This window comes from Chiloscyllium punctatum, chromosome 37 (assembly GCF_047496795.1).
Source record: "Chiloscyllium punctatum isolate Juve2018m chromosome 37, sChiPun1.3, whole genome shotgun sequence".
NCBI classification, from domain to species: Eukaryota; Metazoa; Chordata; class Chondrichthyes; order Orectolobiformes; family Hemiscylliidae; genus Chiloscyllium; species Chiloscyllium punctatum.
Genome location: NC_092775.1, coordinates 1,947,032 through 1,972,102, shown reverse-complemented (window position 1 = coordinate 1,972,102; position 25,071 = coordinate 1,947,032). Strand labels below are relative to the sequence as shown.

Below are 25,071 nucleotides of genomic sequence, written 5' to 3'. Positions count from 1 at the left end.
CATGGTAAGCCGTTGATTTGTTTGTAGACATTGTTGAAAGTGAAGTGGGTGGTGAGGCACAGGTCCACTAGCTTCATGATGTTTTCGTTGGTAATGGTGGTTGGTGTGTGTGTGAGAGAGAAAGATGGTCTGTTCTAAAAGTGTGGTGAGTGTTTCCTTTGCTAGGTCGGTGTTGATGGAGGTGAACAGTGCTGTTACATTGAATGAGATCATTGCTTCATCTTCCTCTATTTTAGTGTTTTTAGGAATTCCTGGGTGAAGTGAATGGAGTGCTGTGACTCTTCTACTAGGTACTTCAGTCTTGCGTGTAGTTCTTTGGCCAGTCTGTAAGTTGGTGTTCCGGGTAGTGAGACTATAGGTCTGAGGGGAGCCCCTGGTTTATGGATTTTTCAGTTCATAGACTGTTAATTAAAATGGGGCTGGAAAGTTATTAAGGGTGTATATATTATATCAGCCATGATCTAATTGAATAACAGACCAAAATGGAGCAGCCTATTTCTGCTCCTCCATATTATTGATGGGGATATGGAGTAAAGATATCAACCATGATCCTGTTGAATGGTGGAGCAGGCTTGTGGGACTGAATGGCCCCCTCCACCTCCTAATTGTTATGTTGTGAAAATTGTTATCATACAATAATGGTACTTGATTTAGGTTGTTATGATAAAATGGAGATTTCAGTTGTACATGTATAATGGTCAGGCACCGCAGCTCAGTTTTGAGATGTTGATTCTCTGTCATCCTTTCTCTCCCCAGTCTTCACTGTCCTCATTGCTGCAAGTTACTTTGCCAGTAGAGTAAATGATTGATGCAAGAAATGAAATCTTTTCAGGCGTATTCTTAGGAGTGAAAGTAGAGCACGTTGCTAGGGCAGAAGCAAGGGTCCATTATTCTCTCTATTAGTCACTACCCTTCTGACCCGGGCGCTTTGAAAATGATCAAGCAATATAATCCCCAATACTGGGTTTCTTTTACCTTGAGAAATATAAAATAAATTGAAATTACACTACTTATACATTGTTATTGTTTTTGTTTTCACTGAGAATGAAATAAGAAAAATAAGCGTTATGCAGAAATTAAAATCTGAGAATAACAATTTTTCTTTTTATTTTGTCCCACTTCTAGTGCTAAGTGGTGATCGTCCAAAAAATAGCATTGTACGTTATCCTGGCAAAGCAAGCAGTCCTTCATTGTCTCCTGCCAAAGTGTCCAGGTGTCCTGTAACTCTTCAGGAGGAGAGGGGTGACCTTATTAAGTTCTATAATACAGTCTATGTGAACAGGATTAAAGAATTTGCACTGAAGTACTCCAGTGTAAAACTGGAATGTGGGGTAAGTAAACATGAGTGAGATTGTTGTTGATCACCATTTCTAAAGTAAACGTACAAAATGTTTTCATAAGACAAATTCCATTCCAATTTGATTAGATTCTTGCATTGTTGTATAACTAGTGTTTGGAGATTACATGCTGCAAAACTGTATTTCACAAGTTGCAACTTGTATCTTTGAAGTCTGCTCAAGAAGTCAGGTCATGTTTCAGTTGAGGTATACCTGAACTTTGATTTTATGGAATTTACAGTTAAGCTTGGGTTCAGGAAAAAGAAACAGGATAGGACTATGTCCAGCAAGTGTGTCAATTTGGATAGGGATAGGTTTAGGCATGTGTCTTTGTACACTTGAAGGTTCATCCATTAGTACTGGGAATGGGAATAAATTACTGAAGTACATCTGGTCCCTATAGCTTGTGGATCAAAAAGGAGTTGTTATCTTGACAGGGAAAAAAGTATTGTTTCAGCTGTTCCATTGTTTTCCAAGGTATGATAGTGATGCTTTGTCAGGTTAAATAGTTTGGGCATTTGTGTAAGTGTTACAGGAAACAGGCTTACACATGGATCATATCTGTTTATATGGTAGCAGAGAGCCATATGTGGTAATAGAGGTCCTTTCTGATCTGATTGGATGAGCCTTTCCTTTCAAGGGTAAGAAACCGGAGTTATTATTGTTTAGGAGTTCTAAGCCTGCCCTCTGGGCAAAAGCGAGAGTTGGGTGGACTCAGAAGAAAGTAGCATGTATAGCACAAAAGGGGAGAAATTACTACAATGTGTGCAGAAGAACTTTGGAACAGTGTACATTTCCATTCCTACCAGGAATGAAGCTATGCGGGATCTGGTCTAAGGAAATGAAGAAGGCCAATGTGAAGAACATCAGAGTGAGGGACCGTTCGGGCAGTAGCCATTATAATATAAAGTTCAATGTTAAATTGGAAAAGGATAAAAATCAGTGAAGGAATAAAACCTGGAAAAAGATAGATTTTAGGGGTCTAAACGTTGAACTGAAGCAAGTTGACTGAAAATGCACTTTGTTTGGATAAAACATGCATTAAAAAGGGATGCTTTCAAAAGAGAATTGAATGGTGCTCAATCTAGGTACACTCATGAGAAATTAATATGGGGTATCCAAAACTAGAGTACACTAGTTGACTAAGGATATTGATGATATAGAAATCAAAAAGAGTACCTCAAATGCAGGAGAGAGGCTAAGACTGGAATAAAGAAGGCTAAGAGGAAATATGAGGAAAGGATGGCAGGCTGTGATAAAACAAACATTAAGTATTCTTCACACATATTAATCGTAATTCTGGAAATGGTAATTAATTCTGGATTCAGAATTGGCTGGCTGACAGAAGGCAGTGAGTAGTTGTAGATGGGAAATATTCTGCCTGAAGGTCAGTGTTGAGGGGAGTCCCGCAGGGCTCTGTTCTTGGGCCTCTGCTCTTTGTAGTTTTTATAAATGACTTGGATGAGGAGGTTGAGGGCTGGTTTAGTAGATTTGCAGATGACACAAAGGTTGGAGATGTCGTCGATAGTATAAAGGGCTACTGCACGCTGCAGTGCGACATAGACAGGATGCAGAGCTGGGCTGAGAAATGGCAGATGGAGTTCAGCCTGGATAAGTGCAAAGTGATGCATTTTGGAAGGTCGAACTCGAATGCTGAATATAGGAATAAAGACAGGATTCTTGGCAGTGTGGAGGAACAGAGTGATCTGGGTGTGCAAGTATATAGATCCCTCAAAGTTGCCACCCAAGTGGATAGGGTTGTTAAGAAAGCATATGGTGTTTTGGCTTTCATTAACAGGGGAATCGAGTTTAAGAGTCGCGAGGTTTTGCTGCAGCTCTACAAGTCCCTGGTGAGACCACACTTGGAATTTTGTGTCCAGTTCTGGTCAACCTACTATAGGAAAAATACAGAGGCTTTGGAGACGGTGCAAAGAAGGTTTACCAGGATACTGCCCGGACTGGAGGTTTTGCCTTATGAAGAAAGGTTGAATAAGCTCGGACTTTTCTCTCTGGAGAGAAGAGGAAGAGAGGAGACCTGATAGAGGTGTACAAAATAATGAGAGGAATAGATAGAGTCAATAGCCAGAGTCTTTTCCCCAGGGCAGTATTGACTGGTGCGAGAAGTCATAGTTTGAAGATATTAGGAGGAAGGTATAAAGGAGACATCAGAGAGTTGTGAATGCATGGAATGTGTTGCCAGCTGTGATGGTGGAAGCAGAGTCATGGGGGACATTTAAGCGACTGCTGGACATGGACATGTACATGGATAGCAATGAGTTGAGGGGTGCGTAGGTTAAGTTACTATATTTTACAGTAGGATTAAATCTCGGCACAACATTGTGGGCCAAAGGGCCTGTTCTGTGCTGTACCTGTCTATGTTCTATGACTCTGAGAGATGCTACAACACTACAAATCAATGGTCAGACCACATTTGGAGCAATGTGTTCAGTCTAGGCACCTTATTTCAGGAAGGATGTTAAAACCCTGGAGAGCGTTCAAAGGAGATTTAGTAGAATAATGCCAGGAATGAATGATTTTAGATACAAGGAAAAATTAGAGAGATTGGCTTATTCTCCTGGGTAGGAGAAGATTGAGGCTGGAAGAACACAGCAAGCCAGGCAGCATCACGAGGTGGAGAAGTCAGTGTTTCGGTGTCACCCTTCTTCAGGACTGGAGGTCCGTGTAAGGGAAGCTGCAGAAAAAGGCAGGTGTTGGGAGAGTGTTTTGGGTGAGGAGAGTGTCGGAGTGGTGAGGTAGCATAGATGAACATAGGTAGAGGGTACAATCTGGTTGGTTGATGGGAGGAATGAATCTGGTTGGCAGCTAGAAGGAAGGGTCGATCAGAGGAATGGAAGGGAGGGGGATGGGCTAGAAAGGGAATCTGGGGATGGGAAGGGAGGTTATTTGAAATCTGAGAACTCGATGTTAAGTTCTCTCGGCTCTAGGCTGCCCAGGCGGAAGATGAGTGTTGTTCCTCCACTTTGCGGTCTGATTCACAGTGGCAATGGAGGAGGCCAAGGATGGTCATGTCAGGAAGGGAGTGGGGAAGGAGAATTAAAATGGGCAGTGACTGGGAGGTCAGTTCAACCTGTGCAGGCCCGGCTGAGATGCTTAGCGAAATGTGCCTTGAGTTTATGTTTGGTGTCATCGCTGTAGAGAAGACCATTTCAGGAGCACCGGATACAGTAAACCAGGTTGGAGGAGAGGCAGGTGAATCTCTGTCTCACCTGGAAGGACTGTTTGGCATTGGATGGAGGTGAGGGGAATGATGTGCCAACAGGTTTTGCATCTTTTCCGATTGCAGGGAAAGGAACCTGGGGGTTCAGGGGTGTTGGTGGGGGGCAGTGGCACAAACCAAAGGTTGGCAAAAGGAGCAGTCTTTGTGGAAGGCAGAGAGGGGTGGGGAGGAGAAGATGTTTTTAGTGGTAAGGTCTAATTGGAGTTGGCGGAAGTGTTTAAGGATGATACGTTGGATGTGGAGACTGGTGGGATGGTAGCTGAGAACAAGGATGACACTGTCTTTATTGTGTTTGGTTGGGGGGGGCACGGTTTAGAGCAGTAGAGCGGGGAATGGAGGAGGTGTGGTGGAGGGCTGGCTGGATGATGGTGGAAAATTCCAGCATGTGCAGGTTTTTGTCTCTTATTCTTCTTGGAGCAGAGAAGACTAAGAGGTAACCTAATTGAAGTGTTCAAAATTATGAACAATTTTCACTGGGTAAAGAAGGATGTTCTGTTTCTGTTAATTGGTATGTCAGTAACTAAGGTCACAATTTCAAGCTAGGAGTGTGAGATGAGGAACAATGTCTTTACTCGGAGTTGTTCGGATTCTGAATGCGCTGCCTGGGTGAGTGGTGGAGGCAGATTCCATAGGAGGTTTCAGAAGAGAGCTGGATATATATTTGAAAGTGAATTTAGCGGGCTACGGAAATAGGGCTGGAGAATGGGATGAGCTAGGTGACTCTTTCAGCAGTTGGCATGGACAGTGGGCCGAATGGCCTCTTTTCATATTATAAAATTCTATGATTCTGCCGAAATGGCTGTATTCATTAGAGGCACTCACCTTCCTTCTCTGCAGCCAACATAGCCTCTCAAACTTAACACCACTCAGGCCCCACCAATAGTCTGGGCTTAAGTACTTGCTCTTCTTCAGGGATAGGCTGTGGCCACTGTTGAAGCCTGGCACTGCTGGGACTATGGCAACTTTCTAAGGTGGGACTTGCCAGAGGTACAGACACCATACGAAGCATTAAGTGGCTTCAGGCAATCACTATCATTATGGATCAGTTCCCCTCCACCTCTTTGGATCGTGAGTTGGGAAATAGGCCATCAGAAAACTCCTATCCCACATGATTTACTTGTGTATCAAGTCTGTCTGAGTGCTGACTGAGCTGACCATAAATTACACCGAGTTTGGTCTAATTGTTGAGCTGATTTACTTCAAGTTAAGGTGAACAGGCAGAACCATAGTTGTTGATTAAATTCACAAATAGTCATAAGTGCTAGATGAGAAAAGTTCCATTTGGGTGCACACTTGAGTAACTTAAATGGATAAGCTCCTCGACATCCTAACTTTTTAATCCATGTTTTGGAGACTCTGCCTGAACTGCAATTTGCATTTCAAAGCCTAGATTGATTTTTTAAGATGTCTGACACCTTTATTCTTGAGCATTTACAGCCAGAGAGAAATCAAAAACCTTCCAACATAACGCACACGCTGACAATTTGATTACTAGCTCAGTTCTATGAGGAGATACATCACAGTTAGCTCCATAACTGTCTATTGTCTCTGACTCCTTTTTTGCTTTAAAGCCTTGCTCTGACCTTTGAAATACAGATTATTAGAGAGTAAGTTTTCCAATTTCTTCCTGTGGAAAAACGATCAGAAAAAGACAATGATATCCTGGGTATTATTTAAGAAAGGTGGCTATTGATGGCAGAGTAATAGCCAAAGCTAGACTTCTCACTTTGCTGGTGCTCCATTACAGCCTTGCCAGTATGATTTCATCATCTGGCATGTTTGGTAAGGCACTACGAGGCAAGTGTTAACTGCTAAGGCCAACAACTCATTTAAAACTCAAGGAAGAGGGAAGAGTTGCAGATACAGTCACATAAATGGGTTAACTCCAGGAAAGGTAAGAGTTAGTGCAGGAGTCTTCTGTGGCTATCCTCATTTCAAGCAAGTATGCTGTTTTGGAAAATGTAGAGGGTGGTGGATTCTCAGGGGAACGTAGCACAAACAGCCAAGTTACTGGTATTGAGACTGGCTCTAATACAATGAGGGGTACATCAGGTTCCAAGAGATCGATTGTGTTAGGGGACTCTCCAGTCCGAGGTGCAGGCAAACGTTTCAGTGGCCAGCAGTAAATAATCTGAATGGTATGTTGCTTCTCTGGTGCCAGGATTAAGGATGCCTCAGAGAGGGTGCAGAATGCACTCAAGGGGAAGAGGGGCCAGCAAGAGGTCATTGTACACATTGGAACCAACAACATAGGAAGGGAAAAGGTTGAGATTCTGAAGGGAGATTATGGAGAGTTAGGCAGGAATTTAAAAAGGAGGTACTCGAGAGCAGTAATATCTGGATTACTCTTGGTGCTACGAGCTAGTGAGGGCAGGAATAAGAGGACAGAGGAGATGAGTGCATGGCTGAGGAGCTGGTGTATGGGAGAAGAATTCACATTTTTTGGATCATTGGAATCTCATTTAGGGTAAAAGTGATCTGTACAAGAAGGGCAGATTGCACCTAAATTGGAAGGGGATTAATATACTGGCAGGGAGATTTACTAGAGCTGCTCAGGATGATTTAAGCTCGTGGGGGAGAGGGACTCAGGGAGATAATGAGGAAAGATCAATCTGAGACTGGTACAGTTGAGAAAAGAAGTGAGTCAAACAGTCAGGGCAGGCAGGGACAAAGCAGAGAGCAAGGTAGGACTGATAAATTAAACTGCATTTATTCCATGGCAAGGGGCTAACAGGGAAGGCAGATGAGCTCAGGGCATGGTTAGGAACATGGGACTGGGATATCATAGCAATTACAGAAATGTGGCTCAGGGATGGACATGACTGGCAGCTTAATGTTCCACGATAAAAATGCTACAGGAAACATAGAAAGGGAGGCAAGAGAGGAGGGGGAGTGGCATTTTTGATAAGGACTAGCATTACAGCTGTACTGTGGGAGGATATTCCCAGAAATACATCCAGGGAAGTTATTTGGGTGAAACTGAGAAATAAGAAAAGGATGATCACCTTATTGGGATTGTATTATAGACCCCCTAGTGGTCAGAGGGAAATTGAGAAACAAATTTTTAAGGAGATCTCTGTTATCTATAAGAATAATAGGGTGGTTATGGTAGGGGGATTTTAACTTTCCAAACATAGCCTGGGACTGCCATAGTGTTAAAGGTTCAGATGAAGAGGAATTTAAATGAGTACAAGAAAATTTTCTGATTCGGTATATGGATTTACCTTCTAGAGAAGGTGCAAAACTTGACCGACTATTGGGAAATAAGGCAGGGCAGGTGACTGAGGTGTCAATGGGGGAGCACTTTGGGGCCAGCGACCATAATTCTATTAGATTTAAAATAGTGATGGAAAAGGATAGACCAGATCTAAAAGTTGAAGTCCTAAATTGGAGAAAGGCCAATTTTGACGGTATTAAGCAAGAACTGTCAAAGGCTGATTGGGGGCTGATGTTCGCAGGTAAAAAGACAGCTGAAAAATGGGAAGCCTTCAGAAATGAGATAACGAGAGTCCAGTGACAGTATATTCCTGTTAGGATGAAAGAAAAGGCTGGTAGGTATAGGGAATGCTGGATGACGAAAGAAATTGAAGGTTAGGTTAAGAAAAGGAACGATGTATATGTCAGGTACAGACAGGAGAGATTGAGTGAATCCTTAGAGTACAAAAGCAGTAGGAGTATACTTAAGAGGGAAATCAGGAGGGCAAAAAGAGGACATGAGATAGCTTTGGTAAATAGAGTTAAGGAGAATCCAAAGGGTTTTTTACAAATACATTAAGGACAAAAGAGTAACTATGGAGAGAATAGGGCCCCTCAAAGATTAGCAAGGCGGCCTTTGTCTTGAGCCGCACAAAACGGGGGCGATACTGAATGAGTATTTTGCATCAGTATTTACTTTGGAAAAGGACATAGAAGATATAGATGGTGACATCTTGAAAAATGTCCATATTACAGAGGAGGAAGTGCTGGATGCCTTGAAAATGCATAAAGGTGGGTAAATCCTGAGGACCTGGTCAGGTGTACCCTAAACTCTGCTGGAAGCTAGGGAAGGATTGCTGGGCCTCTTGCTGAGATGTTTATATCATCGATAGTCACAGGTGAACTGCCAGAAGACTGGAGATTGGCTAACGTGGTGCCACTGGTTAAGAAAGATGGTAAGCACAAGCCAGGGCAGTATAGACCAGTGAGCCTGACGTCAGTGGTGGGCAAGTTGTTGGAGGGATTGCTGCGGGACAAGATGTACATGTATTTGGAAAGGTAATGACTGATTTGGGATAGTCAACATGGCTTTGTGCATGGGAAATCATGTCTCACAAATGTGATCGAGTTTTTTGAAGATGTAACAAGATTGAGGGCAGAGCAGTAGATGTGATCTATATGGACTTCAGTAAGGTGTTCAAAAAAGTTCCCATGGGAGACTGGTTAGCAAGGTTAGATCTCACGGAATACAGGGAGAACTAGCCAATTGGATACAGAACTGGCTCAAAGATAGAAGACAGAGGGTGGTGGTGGAGGGTTGTTTTTCAGACTGGAGGCCTGTGACCATTGGAGTGCCACAAGGATCGGTGCTACGTACACTACTTTTCATCATTTACGTAAATGATTTGGATATGAACATAGGAGATATAGTTAGTAATTTTGCAGTTGACACTAAAATTGGAGGTGTAGTGGACAGGTGAGGAAGGTTACCTCAGATTACAATGGGATCTTGATCAGATGGGCCAATGGGCTGAGAAGTGACAGATGGAGTTTAATTTAGATAAATGCGAGGTGCTGCATTTGGAGAAAGCAAATCCTAGCAGGACTTATCCACTTAACAGTAAGGTCCTAGAGAGTGTTGCTGAACAAAGAGACCTTAAAGTGCAGGTTCATAGCTCCTTGAAAGTGGAGTCACAGCTAGATAGGATAGTGAAGAAAGCATTTGGTATGCTTTCCTTTATTGGTCAGAGTATTGGGTACAGGGGTTGGGAGGTTACGTTGCAGCTGTACGGGACATTGGTTAGTCTACTTCTCGAATATTGATGCAGTTCTGGTCTCCTTCCTATCAGAAAGATGTTGTGAAACTTGAAAGGGTTCTGAAAAGATTTACAAGGATGTTGCCAAGCTTGGAGGATTTGAGCTATAAGGAGAGGTTTAGTAGACTGGAGCTGTTTTCCCTGGAGTGTCAGAGGCTGAGGGGTGACCTTATAGAGGTTTATAAAATCATGAGGGGCATGGATAGGATCAATAGACAAGGTCTTTTCCCTGGGGCGGGGGAGTCTAGAACTAGAGGGCATAGGTTTAGGCTGAGATACAAAAGAGACCTAAGGGGCAACTTTTTCACCCTAAGGGGCAACTTTTTCACCCTAAGGGGCAGAGGGTGGAACGTGTTTGGAATGAGCTGCCAGAGATAGTGGTGGAGGCTGGTACAATTGCACCATTTAAAAGGCATTTGGATGGGTATATGAATTGGAAGGGTTTGTTGGGATAAGGGCCGGGTGCTGGCAAGTGGGCCTAGATTGGGTTGGGATATCTGGTCGGCATGGGTGGGTTGGACTGAAGGGTCTGTTTCCGTGCTGTACACCTCTATGACTCTAAGTGTAAGCGGTAACCTATTTGCATTTTTCTTACCATGAAGAATTCCGAAGGAGATACCAGTGCTTAAGAAAAGTTATCATCTGCTGTGTTCATTTTAATCTGCTTATATCCACTCGGGTAGTACCTGGAAAAAGCTGATTTGGCTGCTAATATGGTAAATCTGTCCATCGAGAATTCCATCTGTATAATTTTTTTGTCCATGTGTATCATAACATTGCGTAGACTCCAGGTGTAATTTTCTCATTGTCAGATTTAGAATTGGTTATTAACTGGTCTTTAAAATGCCTGTGTAGAGATTGGTGACTGTCTTCCAGTATTACATCCAGTTTTGAATGTTGCCTTGACAGGTGGAAGCACCGCCACTATCTCCTTTTCCAAATGTTAAATCCCACCCTGTATCACCACGTCGAATATCACAGAGACATGCAGTCTACATTTCTCCTCACAAGAATGGCACCTCCCTAACACCACGTACAGCAATGATGTACAGGTTTAACCGAAGCCCATCAAAGGTGAGCCGCATGCTATTAAATTATTGATCGTATTTGTGTTCAGTTCTTTTAGGTAGTTTAATGCTAGTTTTATAACATTTCAATGATTAACGTCTTAACAAAAGAGTAACTTAATTAATAGTATCATTTTATCCTTTAAAGCAGTTATTGCTTAAAGAGTAACGCTTTACAAATCTTCCTTGTGGAAAAGTAGTCAAAATGTCCAGAATATTGAATTAGATTAATTGATGGAAGTTATTAAGGATGTTTCTGAAGCCATCGATTGAAGATATGCTGAGAAATGTACGTTTTAGTTATTTTCCCATCTTTTATTTGCATCAGTCAGTTGTGCCACTGTGTGTGGCAGTCTATAACATATACCTTTAGTGATTTGTATGCCATTCCTGTCTCAAATATAAGAAGCTAATGGTGGTTCATCCAGTTTCATAAGTGACAGAATGATAACTGATCAAATTTGATGCAGATATGAGTGTGGTGTTGCACAGAGAAAAATAAGCCACATATACAAAGGAACCTAGATTTTCTGAACAACGTGGACAGGGAGTATTTTATTTGGATAATCGAATGCCAGATAACAGTTTAGCCAAGCATCGGGACCTTGCGATCTTGTCCGGATAATCACATAAATTCACATAATTGAATGCCAGATAATCGAGGCTCCTCTGTACTTCATAAATGGTGTTGACTATTTACAGGTAAAGTTGTAAAGAGCTTAGGTCTTTAAACTTTGTTCTCCGTGCTCAAGTAATGAATAGCAACAATGGAGCTAATAGGATATCAAAATATGTAAGTCTAAATGGCGACCAGACTATATAAACATTGGAGAGGCGATGGTATCGTGGCTTTATCACTGGACTATTAATCCAGAGACAGAAGTAATGTTCTGGGGACCCGGGTTTGAATCCTGCCATGGCATTCAGTAAAAGTAATTGTCAATTGTTGGAAAAACCCATCTGGTTTAGGGAAGAAAACTCATCATTACCTGGTCTGGCCTACATAGAACATTAGAGCACAGTACAAGCCCTTCGGCCCTCAATGTTGCGCCGACCTGTGAAATTAATCGGATGCCCATCTGATTTACACTATTCCATTATTATCCATATGTATGTCCAATGCCCATTTAAATGCCCTTAACGTCGGCGAGTTTACTACTGTTGCAGGTAGGCCGTTTCATGCCCCCACTACTCTGTGAAGAAACTACCCTGATATCTGTCCTAAATCTATCACCCCTCAATTTAAAGCAATGTCCCCTCGTGTTAGCCTTCACCATCTCACTGTCCACCCCTGTCTAACCCTCTAATTATCTTATTTATCTCCATTAAGTCACCTCTCAACCTTATCTTCAATGCAAACAGCCTCAGCCTTTCCTCGTAAGACCTTCCTTCCATACCAGACAACATCCTAGTAAATCTCCTCTGAATCCTTTACAAAGCTTCCACGTCCTTCCTATAATGCAGTGACCAGAACTGCACACAATACTCCAGGTGTGGCCTTACGATTGTCTTGTACAGCTGAAGCATGACTTCATGTTTCCGCAACACAATCCCCCTACCACTAAATGCCAGCACACTATATGCCTTATTAATAACCCTATCAACCTGGGTGGCAACTTTCAGGGATTTATGCACCTGGACACCAAGATCTTTTTGTTCATCTGCACCGCCAAGAATTTTACCATTAGCCCAGCACTCTGCATTCCTGCTACTTCTTCCAAAGTGAACTACCTCACACTTATCCGTATTAAAGTCCATTTGCCACTTCTCAGTTCAGCTCTGCATCTTATCCATGTCCCTCTGTAACCCACAACACCCTTCAGCACTACCAACAACTCTGCCTACCATAGTATCATCCACAAATTTACTAATCCATTCTTCTACGTCCACCTCCAGGTCATTTACAAAAATGACAAACAGCAGTAGCTCCAAATCAGATCCTTTTGGCACATCACTGGTAACTGAGCTCCAGGATGAACATTTCCCATCAATCACCATCATGTGATTTCAGATCCGCAGTAATGTGATTGTTTCTTAACTGCCCTCTGCGCAATTAGAAATGGGCAATAAATGCTTTCATCTGTGAATGTTTTTTTTAATATAAACTCCTTTAGGAGCAAATATTGGGAATTTTTTCTAGTTGTGTTCACCAAGATGCAACGAGAAATTTAATCATTGGGGGCATGATATCTTCTTTCATTCTGACCCCTTGAGCCCAATTTCAATCACTTTTAACTTAAGTAGCCATGTTTTCAGCTCCGAATTTGTTTCGCAAACCCTTCTCCCCATATTTGTGGTCTATAGGAAATTTGCTGACCTAGTGACATTATCGCTGGTTTGTTAATCTGGAGACCCAGGCAATTATCTGGGGACCAAGGTTCAAATCCTGCCATGGCAGAATGTAGAATTTGAATTCAGTAAAAAAAAATCTGGAATTAAGGAACTAATGATAACTGTGAAAAAGTTGGGAAAAACCTATCTGGCTCAGTAATGCCCTTTAGGGAAGGGAACTGAAATCCTGGCCTGACTTACATATGGCTCCAGACCCACTGCAACATGGTTGACTCTTAACTGCCCTCAGGGTCATTAGAGGATGGGAAATAAATCCTGGCCTAGCCAGCAACACTCCCTGTGTCAAAATGAAGGTTTAAAAATAAGAAACTGGGGGATGCTGAACTATTGAATGTTTTTAAAGAAATTAATCAAGAGTTTGAAGTAAACCCTTGGAAATTACATCAGAAGTTTAGTGTGGGCTGTGTTTCATCTTCTGCTTACAATAAGTCACATGACTGATAAAAGTAAAAAAAAATTAACAAATCTTTTGGGGAGGTAAGAGATGACGTTTGTTACCCTTAATTCCTGTCTTTGGAAGACGCTATATGGGACCCTGTGCTGATGGTCCCCTTGAAGGGGGTATATGTTTACAGTGAGGAGCAGGTGATTTGCAGGAGGTATGAGAATTTTGTTTTTGCCTCAGAGGGTGGTGGAGGCAGGTGGCCTCACAACATTTAAGGTGCATTTAAAGTGTTGGGCATAGTAATCTGAGGACCAAGTGGAGATAAATGGGATTAGTGTAGCTTGGTGTTTGTTGATCAGCATAGATATGGTAGGCTGAAGGGTCTACTTTACTTCCTAATCCTTTCTCAACTTGGTTTGTGTTTCACAAACATAGGGAATATTAAGAAAGAAAATGTTTAAAAACTGCAATCTCTTTTTCCCTGTCTTGTTGGAAGTATTTGAAAATCTGATGAATATTTTGACTACCTTGTAAGCTTTCAGAAGCTGTGCAGTGACCACTGTCCAAAGATATGGATCAAATTTGGTTGTCGTTTAACCGGAAGTGTTTGGAAGGTTAGCCTGCTGCAGTTTTGTCAACAAGAAACCAGTGGACTGTGAAAACTCACTCATATTCTATCAGTTTTTCAGATATTGGCCACAAAATGTGTTTTGTTTTGTCCTGTTTGAACTGTCTGATTTATTGTGGCTGTGTCTGCCTAGGAGATAAAGTTCTGTTTCTGATAATAGCTTAGCTGTTTTGAATTTCCTTGAGTTTTCCCAGTTTGTTTTAAGGATGAGTTTTGTTTCATAATGTACGGATTATTTGGAGTTTATTCAGAAAGCCTGGTGAGCTGTCTCTTATACTGGATAACAGTACAAAAAGGAAATAATTGATTGTTTTGGTGATTAAATCAAAACATTTTCAGGGTGACCGCTGTATTCACGGAGGATACGTTCCAAGACCTACCGGGGATGGAGCAAACCCAATCATTTCAATGGGAAATTTACCTCCCTAGCAACCCCCTGGGCCCTGGTTCTGGAATGTTTCAGGCCGCGGTAACCGGGCCTCCAGATGTGGAAGTTGTCCTGTATATTAATTGTCCTGTATAATTAGTGGAGATTAATTACCAGCAAATTCCTCTCATCACAATCTTAACACTTTACGTACGCTCTGGCAAGCCTAGTTCTTTAGTTAAAGCTCACCCATCCCAATGTCTCTTTATTTGGCCCAATGTTGGGTTTTATTTAAAATGTTTGTGTAGTACTGCATAAATGCAAGTTATTTCTTATCGTCCAAGAAATCAATGCTGTAATGAGGGAACTGTAGGAAAATTTGAATAAATGAAGTATGGCCAATGGCTTTTATCATCCATTATCATCTTGGGGTGACACGGTGGCTCAGTGGTTAGCACTGCTGTCTCACAGCACCAGGGTCCCAGGTTCAATTCCAGCCTCTGGTGACTGTGTGGAGTTTGCACATTCTCCCTGTGTCTGCGTGGGTTCCCTCCGGTTTCCTCCCATAGTCCAAAGATGTGCAGATCAGGTGAATTGGCCATGCTAAATTGCCCATAGTGTTACGTGCATTAGTCAGAGGGAAATGGGTCTTCAGAGGGTCGGTGTGGACTGGTTGGGCCATAGGGCCTGTTTTCATACTGTAGGGAATCTAATCTAGTAATCCAAGGCATATATACTAAATTTATCTTAGACAAGAAAGTTTTGGGCTCTGTGCATTTGCTTCAGATTTTTCAGCCAGAGAAAGGGAACACTTTCTGTTCCTACTCTCTTACCACTTTGTGCATGTATATCTCTGTGTGCATATTAGAATGCTGACGTAGATTGAAAGCAAGTCAGTTGTGGTGGTTTGCTCATCTCTGGATCACATGGAAAATGACTATTCAATAACCTAGTACATGGCCCAATTCACCTGTGAAACTGCAGCTTCCTCTTGGGAGGAGAAATAAGACAACAAACTGGAGGGAAGCGATAACATATCTGCACACTGAAAGTCAGAATTATAAAAATTCTATTTGTAATTTAATCACTGATTCATTTTCTATTTTTGTACTGAAAATTTCACAGAATCTCAGAGACATCAACTGCATGATCAAACAAGGGGAGAGGCTGAGCAGAAAACGAGCATTCACCATGGAAAGTGACAGCGAGTCTCCAGCAAAACGTCTCTGCCAAGAAAATGATGACATTTTGTTAAAACGATTACAGGATGTTGTCAGCGAGCGGGCAAACCGTTGAAATTAGTGCCATGCACAATAATGCTTCTGCTTCAGGTTTATTACGTAGAATTCCTAGAATCAGACATATCTAGAATATAGAGTATAATTATGTGTGGAAAACCTAGAATCCTTCCCACATTCAACTGTCAGGTTGACACATGCCCACCAAACTGACCACTGTGAACGTTTTTCCCTGCTCCCCCCCCCCCCCCCCCCCCCCGAAAAAAACCTGTTATCCAGAAAAGCCTGTTAATTGAGAACAGACTCAAATATGCATCATCACTTGGTACTAAAGGGATGAAATGATTTATCTCCTTATCAGTAATCAAAAATCTGACACTCTAGACATGCTGCGAGTGGTGTTGTTAGTGAAAAGCAGGGTATCAGCATTTCATCTTGCTGCCATTTTTACAGTTGACTGAGGTAATGCTTTGACCTTGTGTGCAGCTAAATAATATGTTCAGATGTTGGGAAGAAAGCCTTTAGGATATTTGCAGCTGAATTTGGCTGGTAAGTTTTCAGTGATTTATTTGGATTTAGATTGCCAGCTGTTATAAGTACAAGGAAGTTTCAAAGAGCTATCAGTTTTTAATTGTGTAGTTTTCATGCGAAGGGCATCAAGCAAATAAAATGCGTGTGTGGCAGCCTCTCAACAAAGTTCTGTAACTCCCCAAAACCTGATGGCTTTAAATTCCTGTAGAGTGGAATGTACCTGTAATCTCTGTCCCTTCTAGCTGCATCCCTTATAGTTACAGTGTTCCAATTCACTTATGGAACTGATTGACACTGATTCTTGAAGCCTACTTGCATACAATGAACACAGTCACAGTAATCTCCTGTATGTAGCTCAGAAGGCCCCTTACAAAGTGGATTAGTGGAATCCTAGAGTCTTTTGTGAGAGTTTTGTGCTTGTTAAGTGGAAAAATCTTAGTGCTGAAAGGTGAACCATCTTCCAGGTTAGATGAGGCTCTACTGCAGGGTTTTGCTCTATCCTCTTTGTCCAGAATTGCTTCAGCACCAATCTCAAAAGAGCACCTTACTTGCATCAATATGACAGTTTCTCATTTGAGACTTCCTTCCTGTTGTACTAGTCGGTGACATCAGCTGTAAAGAGCCTTATTGCCATCATGACACTGACCGATAATTTTAAGATTGGTGGGAGTAAACCACTCATCCCAGTTTACCCAGAGATTGTAAGCTTTACTGAGAATTTGTTATTTTTTGGATCCTCTTCAGTCTGAAGCTGTATAAGCCATAGAAATTACAATTTATTTGAGTCATGATATTTGAGTTTTCATGAACTTGTTTTTTGCTGAGTTTCTGCCTGAAGAGAGATTGTGAAGGATGATCTTTTCCAGAAACCTTTTGCCTTACCAGGTTTTTGGGCTAGGCTGTTGCCCATTTTATCCTGTCTTAGTGAGAATAGTGAATTTTCCTATTTGCCTTTACACTTTTAAATGCATATCTCTATCCTTGTGGATTTTGGCATATGCAGTGGTAAATATTTTAAAATCGTAACCATAGATGCCGGAACCCCCACACATCTCAAGGATGATATTTATGTTGTGCAGAAACCATTAACTAATTACATCATTTTTCATTTCATAGATGTGGCAATCACTTTCTCTCAGTGATTCTACTCTTTTACTAATGAAGCATTATCTCCGGTAAACCAAGTGGTGTGGTGGACAAGACATTGTTTTCTTTTTAACCTGGTACTTTTATCCAGGAATATGCGGAACTTCCTGTCTGACGTACTAAAGAATCTGATTAGTGAGTCTGTCACAGAAGCTGGACTAGATTTTTAAAAAGGCCATGCTATTTCTTGCACATCCCAACATGTGGGAAATATTAAGTGTCACACTGAAGCTGCAATATTGAACAAACTAGAGAGAGCTTTATTATTTATTAAGCTAAAGCTATAATAGACCTGGAATGCCTGATGGTAGTAAACATAAAACTTCAAATTACTAACTCTGCTCCCTCGCCCACCTACCAACCAACTTGCACCATGCATTTGAAAGATTCTGATGTTTTGTCATTATTCCTCAGATACTCTGATTTTATATATATTTATAGGGCCCTGCAGCTTTTTAGGTATTCTTGCCAGTAACCAGTGCTCCATCATGGAGGGTTCCCTGAAGATTTTGGGCACTCCCTGCAACGCCTTTGTGCTCTTCATTATTGTAGTAAGCTGCAATGCTTTAAAATGTATTGTGTAGCATCTACACACTTCTTTCTCTCCTTTCTGCATACATTTTCTGTTGTTAAAAAGAGGATGGGAATTGTTAATTATCATGTAAATTTGTATAGAACTTAATTTTAGATTATCCCTTGCATTAATATTCTACTTTCAATGTTTTATGTATGGAACTGAGAGATAGTTTGAGTTTTTAAGCGTGAAAGTGTGTTAAGAAAATTATCAATTCTGATTCTTTTTCTCGCCCAGGATTTTAAATGTTTTTAGGAGCTTATTTTATTTCTTTGAGCATTAACAGGTAGCTTACCACTTCCAGCTGTGTCCTGAGACCAGACTTAATATGGAGGAGGGGGAAACAGGTAGGGAAGTGCTGTTCCCACTTCTGTCAACTCCTGGGAGCAAAATCTCTGCTACTCAGCAACTCAACTTTAAACATTCCATTCTTGTGAGACAGCTCATTGTTTAGTAATGAGTTCCTTTACACCACTTTTACCTCCAGGTCAGAGATGGGCAATGAGGAAAACATTCAGGAAGCCGGTTACATGTTAGCAACATCCTCAATTCTGAGGGTTTTTCTGTGTCATAAAAGATTGAAACCCTAGTGGAACAGAATGAATGACACTTTGCACTGTTCTGTCAGCATCTGCAGCAGATTGGGAACAGTCCCATTGAAATTCTACCTCTCAATCTCCAGAAAGTTGGATCGCAAATAGTAAAATTCCCCAGTTATTAGGCAAATTCTTCCAGTTCTGCTTCATGTTGCTAACATATAGCTTCCAGAGGGACTGTTCCCCTCTTCCTCAAACACATCATGAACTGAGAAATTTTCCCAGTTGCACCCCCACCCCCCACCTCCAGCCAGAATTGACTGCTTGTTGTGATGTGCTGGACTGCCAGTGAGAATAAGTGGTTGAACCATGAGCAGAAAGTGTTTTTTGTTGAAACATCTTGTGATAACTTTAAAGTTTTCTATCTTCTATAAAGTGTACTTTTTATCTTGTGATAATGAAGTGACACTGCAGTTTAAGTATATCCTTTTTTGGACTTTGTTTTAATAAAATAAAACATTTGCAGGATCTTTTTATATTCTGTTAGATTTGACTCCGTTCGGCTGTTGCACTGATGTTTCACATGGTTTGGTGTCTTTTTATACACCAATTACTCTTTCTCCTCGTGCCATCAGCAATGATTCAGTAACACTCCTACAGTGGTGTCAGAAAGTCATGGTTCAAGTCCCACACTCCAGAGACCTGAGCACGATTCATGCTGCAGTATTGAGTGAGTGACACTGAGTAGTGTATTTTTTGGAAGAGACATTACACTTGTTACAAAACCAGAGAGATGTTTTTTTTTAGTGACCAACAGAAATACCCCATGAACATTATTTCATGTTTTAAGACTTTACTGCCATAACCACACTAAGATCAACATAGTTCCCTCAACTGTTTGATCTGATACATAGATCTAAACAAAATATATTTGATCGCAAATTAAATCTGACTTGGATTTTACAACATTTTTTCAGTGCAGCACAATTCTGGCAGATGTGTAGCTCTGCGGAACAATTCCAAAGCACCTTTCAGCTCTCCAGCAGTTTCAGTTCTCCTCACCACGTTACACTGAAATTTCCAGTGACCTTCGAAGATCATTCCATTCGGCTCAAGTTCCCCAATCTAGTTTTCCAGACTTGCTTGGCAAGTTGATAAGTTTATGCTAGAGTCTTGAAAGAAGGACTGAGTTTCGGAGCCACAAGGTCATGTTGCAGCTGTACAAAACTATGGTGCAGCTGCACTTGGAGTGTTGCATACTGTTCTGGCCAACGCAATATAAGAATGATGTGGAAGCTTTGGAAAGGGTTCAGCGGTGATTTACCAGCATGATGCCTGCTATGGAGGGAAGGTCTTATGAGAAAAGTCTGAGGGAATGGAGACTGTTTTCATTAGAGAGAAGGTTGAGAGGTGACTTAATTAAGACAAAAAAGATAATCAGAGAGTTAGATTAGATGGACAGCGAGAGCCTTTTTCCTCAGATGGTGATGGCAAGCACAAAGGAATATAGCTTTAAATTGAGGGGTGATAGATGTAGGACAGATGTCTGAGGTAGTTTCTTTACTCAGTGGTAGAGACGCACTGCCTGCAACAGTAGAAGAATCATCAACTTTAATGGCATTTAAGTGGTCATTGGATAAACATATGGATGAAAATGGAATAGTGTAGGATAGACAGGCTTCAGGTTGGTTCCACAGGTCGGTGCAATGTCTAAGACCGAAGGGCCTGTACTGCGCTGTAATGTTCTGTTTTTGCTTGCCAACTGAATTACATGGATATATTTGATCTGGGATGTTTGTAATGACTGTGCTATTCCTTTTTTAAGAACATTCTATTTAACATTTTAATTATAAGTAATTTAAAAATATTAACCATCTTGTCAGTTACATTGTTGATGATTCACTGAGACCCTTTGAGTTCTCGTGGATGTAAAGATCCTGAGATACAGTTTAGAAGAAGAGCTAAGGTCTCTCCCATATCCTGGCCAGTGTTTATTCCTCAGTCAGCATCATGTGCACATGTGTCTGTCAATACCTGCAGGCAACTGAGAATTTGCCTGAAGTGGAGCACAAACCCACAGTTTTCTGAAGCAGGAGTGAAAGTTCATCTAGATAGAGTAATAACATAAAAGTTTATAGCTACTTCTGGAATTTAAAACCTCGTGTCAAATTAATGCACATTTAAACACAGTTGTAAATGAACCTCCCTGGGGGAGACTAATAATTTCTGTTAGGACTTTTAGGAAATACAAAGAAAGAAGGAATGTTTATTTCCTTTTGTCATTACTGTATTTTACAGCCAGTTAATATCCTGAAGAAGGGCTCATGCCCGAAACGTCGATTCTCCTACTCCTTGGATGCTGCCTGACCTGCTGCGCTTTTCCAGCAACACATTTTCAGCTCCAAAGAAATGTAGCCATTTTTGTAAATAGAATTGGCATTTTGCACACAAGGACCCTGGTGCGCCGCTGGTGTAGTGGTATCATGCAAGATTCCCATTCTTGTGACCCGGGTTCGATTCCCGGGTGGCGCACTGTGACTGTTTTGTGGGCGGCACGGTGGCACAGTGGTTAGCACTGCTGCCTCGCAGCGCCAGAGACCCGGGTTCAATTCCCGCCTCAGGCGACTGACTGTGTGGAGTTTGCACATTCTCCCTGTGTCTGCGTGGGTTTCCTCCGGGTGCTCTGGTTTCCTCCCACAGTCCAAAGATGTGCAGGTCAGGTGAATTGGCCATGCTAAATTGCCCGTAGTGTTAGGTAAGGGGTAGATGTAGATGTAGATGTAGATGTAGGGGTATGGTTGGGTTACGCTTCGGCGGGGCGGTGTGGACTTGTTGGGCCGAAGGGCCTGTTTCCACGCTGTAAGTAATCTAATCTAATCTAAAATGGCTTTTAATAAATAAGTTAGCTGTTTGAGATGATTGTTCAAAGGTTGCTTGTTTTATTTGTCCACCGTGTACTGAGTGAATCCTGATAATTCATTAACTGAGGAATGGAAAGTGCTTTATTCAAGTACATTCTTCAAATTTTCTATCTCTGGGTGCTCCAGTTTCCTCCCACAGTCAAAAGATGTGCAGGTCAGGTGAATTGGCCAAGCTAAATTGCCCATCGTGTTAGGTGCATTAGTCAGAGGGAAATGGGACTGGGTGGGTTACTCTTCGGAGGGTCTGTTTCCACACTAGGAAATCGAAGTACTGAGGGAATACACTTGCTTTAAAAAAAGTAAGGTTTCTCCACAAGATGGTGCTGTGTAGCCCTAAGTGCTTTAATAACATAAGAAATGTACTGAGATTAGATATCAAATGTTCTAATACAGTGGGATGATTTCAAGGATTACTTTGGATTCTGATATACTTGTAAACTAGAGTTATGTTAATTGTGAAAATTATCCTGATCCTTTTCAAGGAAATTGGTAAATGGTAAGATTGTACACAATTTGGCATTATATATAAAACTTGCTGCACTCTAAAGATAAGCATTGTGGAACTGTCATGGTACTGATGCAGATCTGAAACCTGGAATAGAAACAATACTGGGGATTAGAAGTGGCTCTTAATTACCTGGGATCAGCAAACTAGATCTTTTCTAGTTCTAATCAATATCTGCATGGGCTCAATCTCAGCAAGCTTATAGTCATACAGCATGGAAACAGACACTTCGGTTCAACTTGTCCATGCTGACCATGTTTCCAAACTGAACTACTCACTTGTCTGCATTTGGCCATATCACTCCAAATCTTTCCTATTCATGTACTTATCCAGATATCTTTTAAATGTTGTAACGGTACCTGCATCCACCACTTCCATTAGCAGTTCATGGCACACAGGAATCACACTGTGTAAAAATGTTACCTCTTATGTTCTTTTCAAATCTTTCTCCTCTCGCCTTAAAAATATGCCCTTTAGTTTTGAACTTCCCCGCCCAAGGGAAAAGACTTGCTATTCATCTTATCTATGCCCCTCATGATTTTGTAAAGGTTTATAAGTTCTATAGGACCCCTCAAAGACCTATTCTCCAGTGAAAAATGTTCTAGCCTTCCCAGTCTCTCCTCATAACCCAAATCCTCCGTTCCCAGAAATATCCTGGCATATCTTTTCTGAACTCTCTCCAATTTAATAACCTTCCTAATAGCAGGGCAACCAGAACTGCACACGTACTCCAAATGTCACTAATGTCCTGTACAATGTCAACATGATGTTCCAACTCCTATACTCAAAGGTCTCTCCTACTAATGGAAATATCTACCCAACATTCACTCTGTCCAGGCCATTCAGTATTCTGTATGTTATCATTAGATTCCACCCCTCATCCACCTAAACTCCATTTGAGTATAGACCCAATTCTAGCAGATTTGTCAAGTATGACCTCCCCTTAATGAACCTATGCTGACTTTGCCCTACTTTACAATACGCTTCCAAGTATTCAGAAATCTCATCCTTCACATTGGATTCCAGGATTTTGCCCACAACTGACGTTAGGCTAATCGGTCTGTAATTGTGTGTCTTTTGCCTTACTCTCTTTGTAAACATGGTTGTCGTGTTAGCGATTTTCCAGTCTACTGGGACCCTCCCTGATTCTAGCAAATCCTAGAAGAACGGCACTAATGCCTCTACTATCTCTTCAGCTGTCTCACTTAGAACTCTGGGGTGTAGTCCATCAGATCCAGGTGATTTATTCACTTTCAGACCATTACATTTTTCTCGCACCTCCTTGGTGATGGCCACTATTCTCAGCTCTGCTCTCACTGTCTTGAATTTTTGGGATATTACTTGTGTCTTACACTTTCTGAAGATTGATGCAAAATAATTATTCAGTTCCTCAGCTGTTTACTTATTCCCCACTACTATCTCTCCAGCATCATTTTCCATTGGCCCAATGTCTATTTTTGCCTCTCTTGTCCTTTATATATCTAAAGGAACTCTTAGTCTTCCTTTGTATTCCTGGCTAACTTGGCCTCATTTTTTTTTTTTTTGTTGCCCTCTGGTCTTTGTAAGCTTCCCAATCCTCTGGTTTCCCACTGCCCTTCGTCACATTATATGCTTTCTCTTTCGCTTTTATACTATCCCTGACTTTCCTAGTTGGGAAGAACAGTTGCCTCATTCTCCCTGTACCATGCTTCTTTTTCCTTGGGATGAATCTCTGCTGTGTCTCCTGAATTACTCCCAGAAAACCCTACCATTGCTGTTCCACTGTCTTTCCTGCTAGGCTCCTGTTCCTGTCAATTCTACCCAGCTTCTCCCTCTGTAGTTTGTCTGACCTCAGTGGTGGGAAAGATGCTGGAGTCAATTATAAAGGATGAAGTTACGACACATCTGGATAGCAGTAACAGGATAGGTCAGAGTCAGCATGGAATTATGAAGGGGAAATCATGCTTGTCTAATCTTCTGGAATTTTTTGAGGATGTAACTGAAGATGGGCAAGGAAGATCCAGTAGATGTAGTGTACCTGGACTTTCAGAAAGCCTTTGATAAAGTCCCACATAGGAGGTTAGTGAGCAAAATTTGGGCGCATGGTATTGGGGCAAAGTACTGACTTGGATTGAAAATTGGTTGGCTGACAGGAAACAACGAGTAGTGATAAATGGCTCCATTTCGGAATGGCAGGTGGGTACCACGGGGATCAGTGCTGGGACCGCAGCTTTTTACAATATATATTAATGATATAGAAGATGGTATTAATAGTAGCATTAGCAAATTTGCTGATGATACAAAGCTGGGTGGCAGGGTTAAATGTGAGGAGGATGTTAGGAGATTACAGGGTAACCTGGACAGGTTAGGTGAGTGGACAGATGCAGTTTAATGTGGATAAATGTGTGGTTATCCATTTTGGTGGCAAGAACAGGAAGGCAGATTACTACCTAAATGGAGTCAAGTTAGGTAAAGGGGCAGTACAAAGAGATCTGGGTGTTCTTGTACATCAGTCAATGAAGCTGAAAATGTGTTACTGGAAAAGCACAGCAGGTCAGGCAGCATCCAAGGAGCAGGAGAATCGACATTTCGGGCATGAGCCCTTCTTCAGGAATGAGGAAAGTGTGCCAAGCAGGCTAAGATAAAAGGTAGGGAGGAGGGACTTGGGGGAGGAGTGTTGGAAATGCAATAGGTGGAAGGAGGTTAAGGTGAGGGTGATAGGCCAGGGTGGGACGGAGAGGTCAGGAAGAAGATTGCAGGTTAGGAAGGTCCTCACTTTTTCCCACCAATCAATGAAGGCAAGCATGCAGGTACAACAGGTAGTGAAGAAAGCTAATAGCATGCTGGCCTTCATAACGAGGGATTGAGTATAGAAGCAAAGAGTTTTTCTGCAGCTGTACAGGGCCCTGGTGAGACCGCACCCTGGAATATTGTGTGCAGTTCTGCTCTCCAAATTTGCGGAAAGACATTCTGGCTATTGAGGGAATGCAGCATAGGTTCACGAGGTCAATTTCTGGAATGGTGGGACTATGTTATGTTGAAAGATTGGAGCGACTGGGCTTATATGCCCTTGAGTTTAGAAGACTGAGAGTGGATCTGATTGAGACGTATAAGATTATTAAAGGATTGGACGCTCTGGAGGCAGGAAACATGTTTTCGCTGATGGGTGAGTGCCGAACCAGAGGACACAGCTTAAAAATAAGGAGTAGGCCACTGAGAACAGAGTTGAGGAGAAACTGGTTCACCCAGAGAGTG

At 41.7% G+C, this 25,071-nt stretch overlaps 1 protein-coding gene and 1 non-coding gene across 5 annotated transcripts in view; both read left to right on the top strand.

Moving 5' to 3' along the window:
- The window catches only part of rbl1 (retinoblastoma-like 1 (p107)), an 84,017-nt gene extending 65,078 nt beyond the window's left edge, over nt 1-18,939 (top strand). For 2 of the 4 annotated variants that reach the window (XM_072556103.1, XM_072556104.1), the window contains exons 19-21: nt 1,126-1,331; nt 10,497-10,661; nt 15,512-18,939. In XM_072556103.1, the coding sequence (XP_072412204.1) occupies nt 1,126-1,331; nt 10,497-10,661; nt 15,512-15,682 (542 nt within the window). In that variant the 3' untranslated portion in view covers nt 15,683-18,939. The remainder of the gene's footprint in view (nt 1-1,125; nt 1,332-10,496; nt 10,662-15,511) is intronic. The other 2 variants (XM_072556101.1, XM_072556100.1) reach the window with 1 other exon arrangement.
- Nucleotides 18,940-20,872: 1,933 nt separating this feature from the next.
- Nucleotides 20,873-20,943, top strand: trnag-ccc (transfer RNA glycine (anticodon CCC)). The gene has a single exon. It is a non-coding gene; the product is annotated as a tRNA-Gly (tRNA).
- Nucleotides 20,944-25,071: the final 4,128 nt, after the last annotated feature.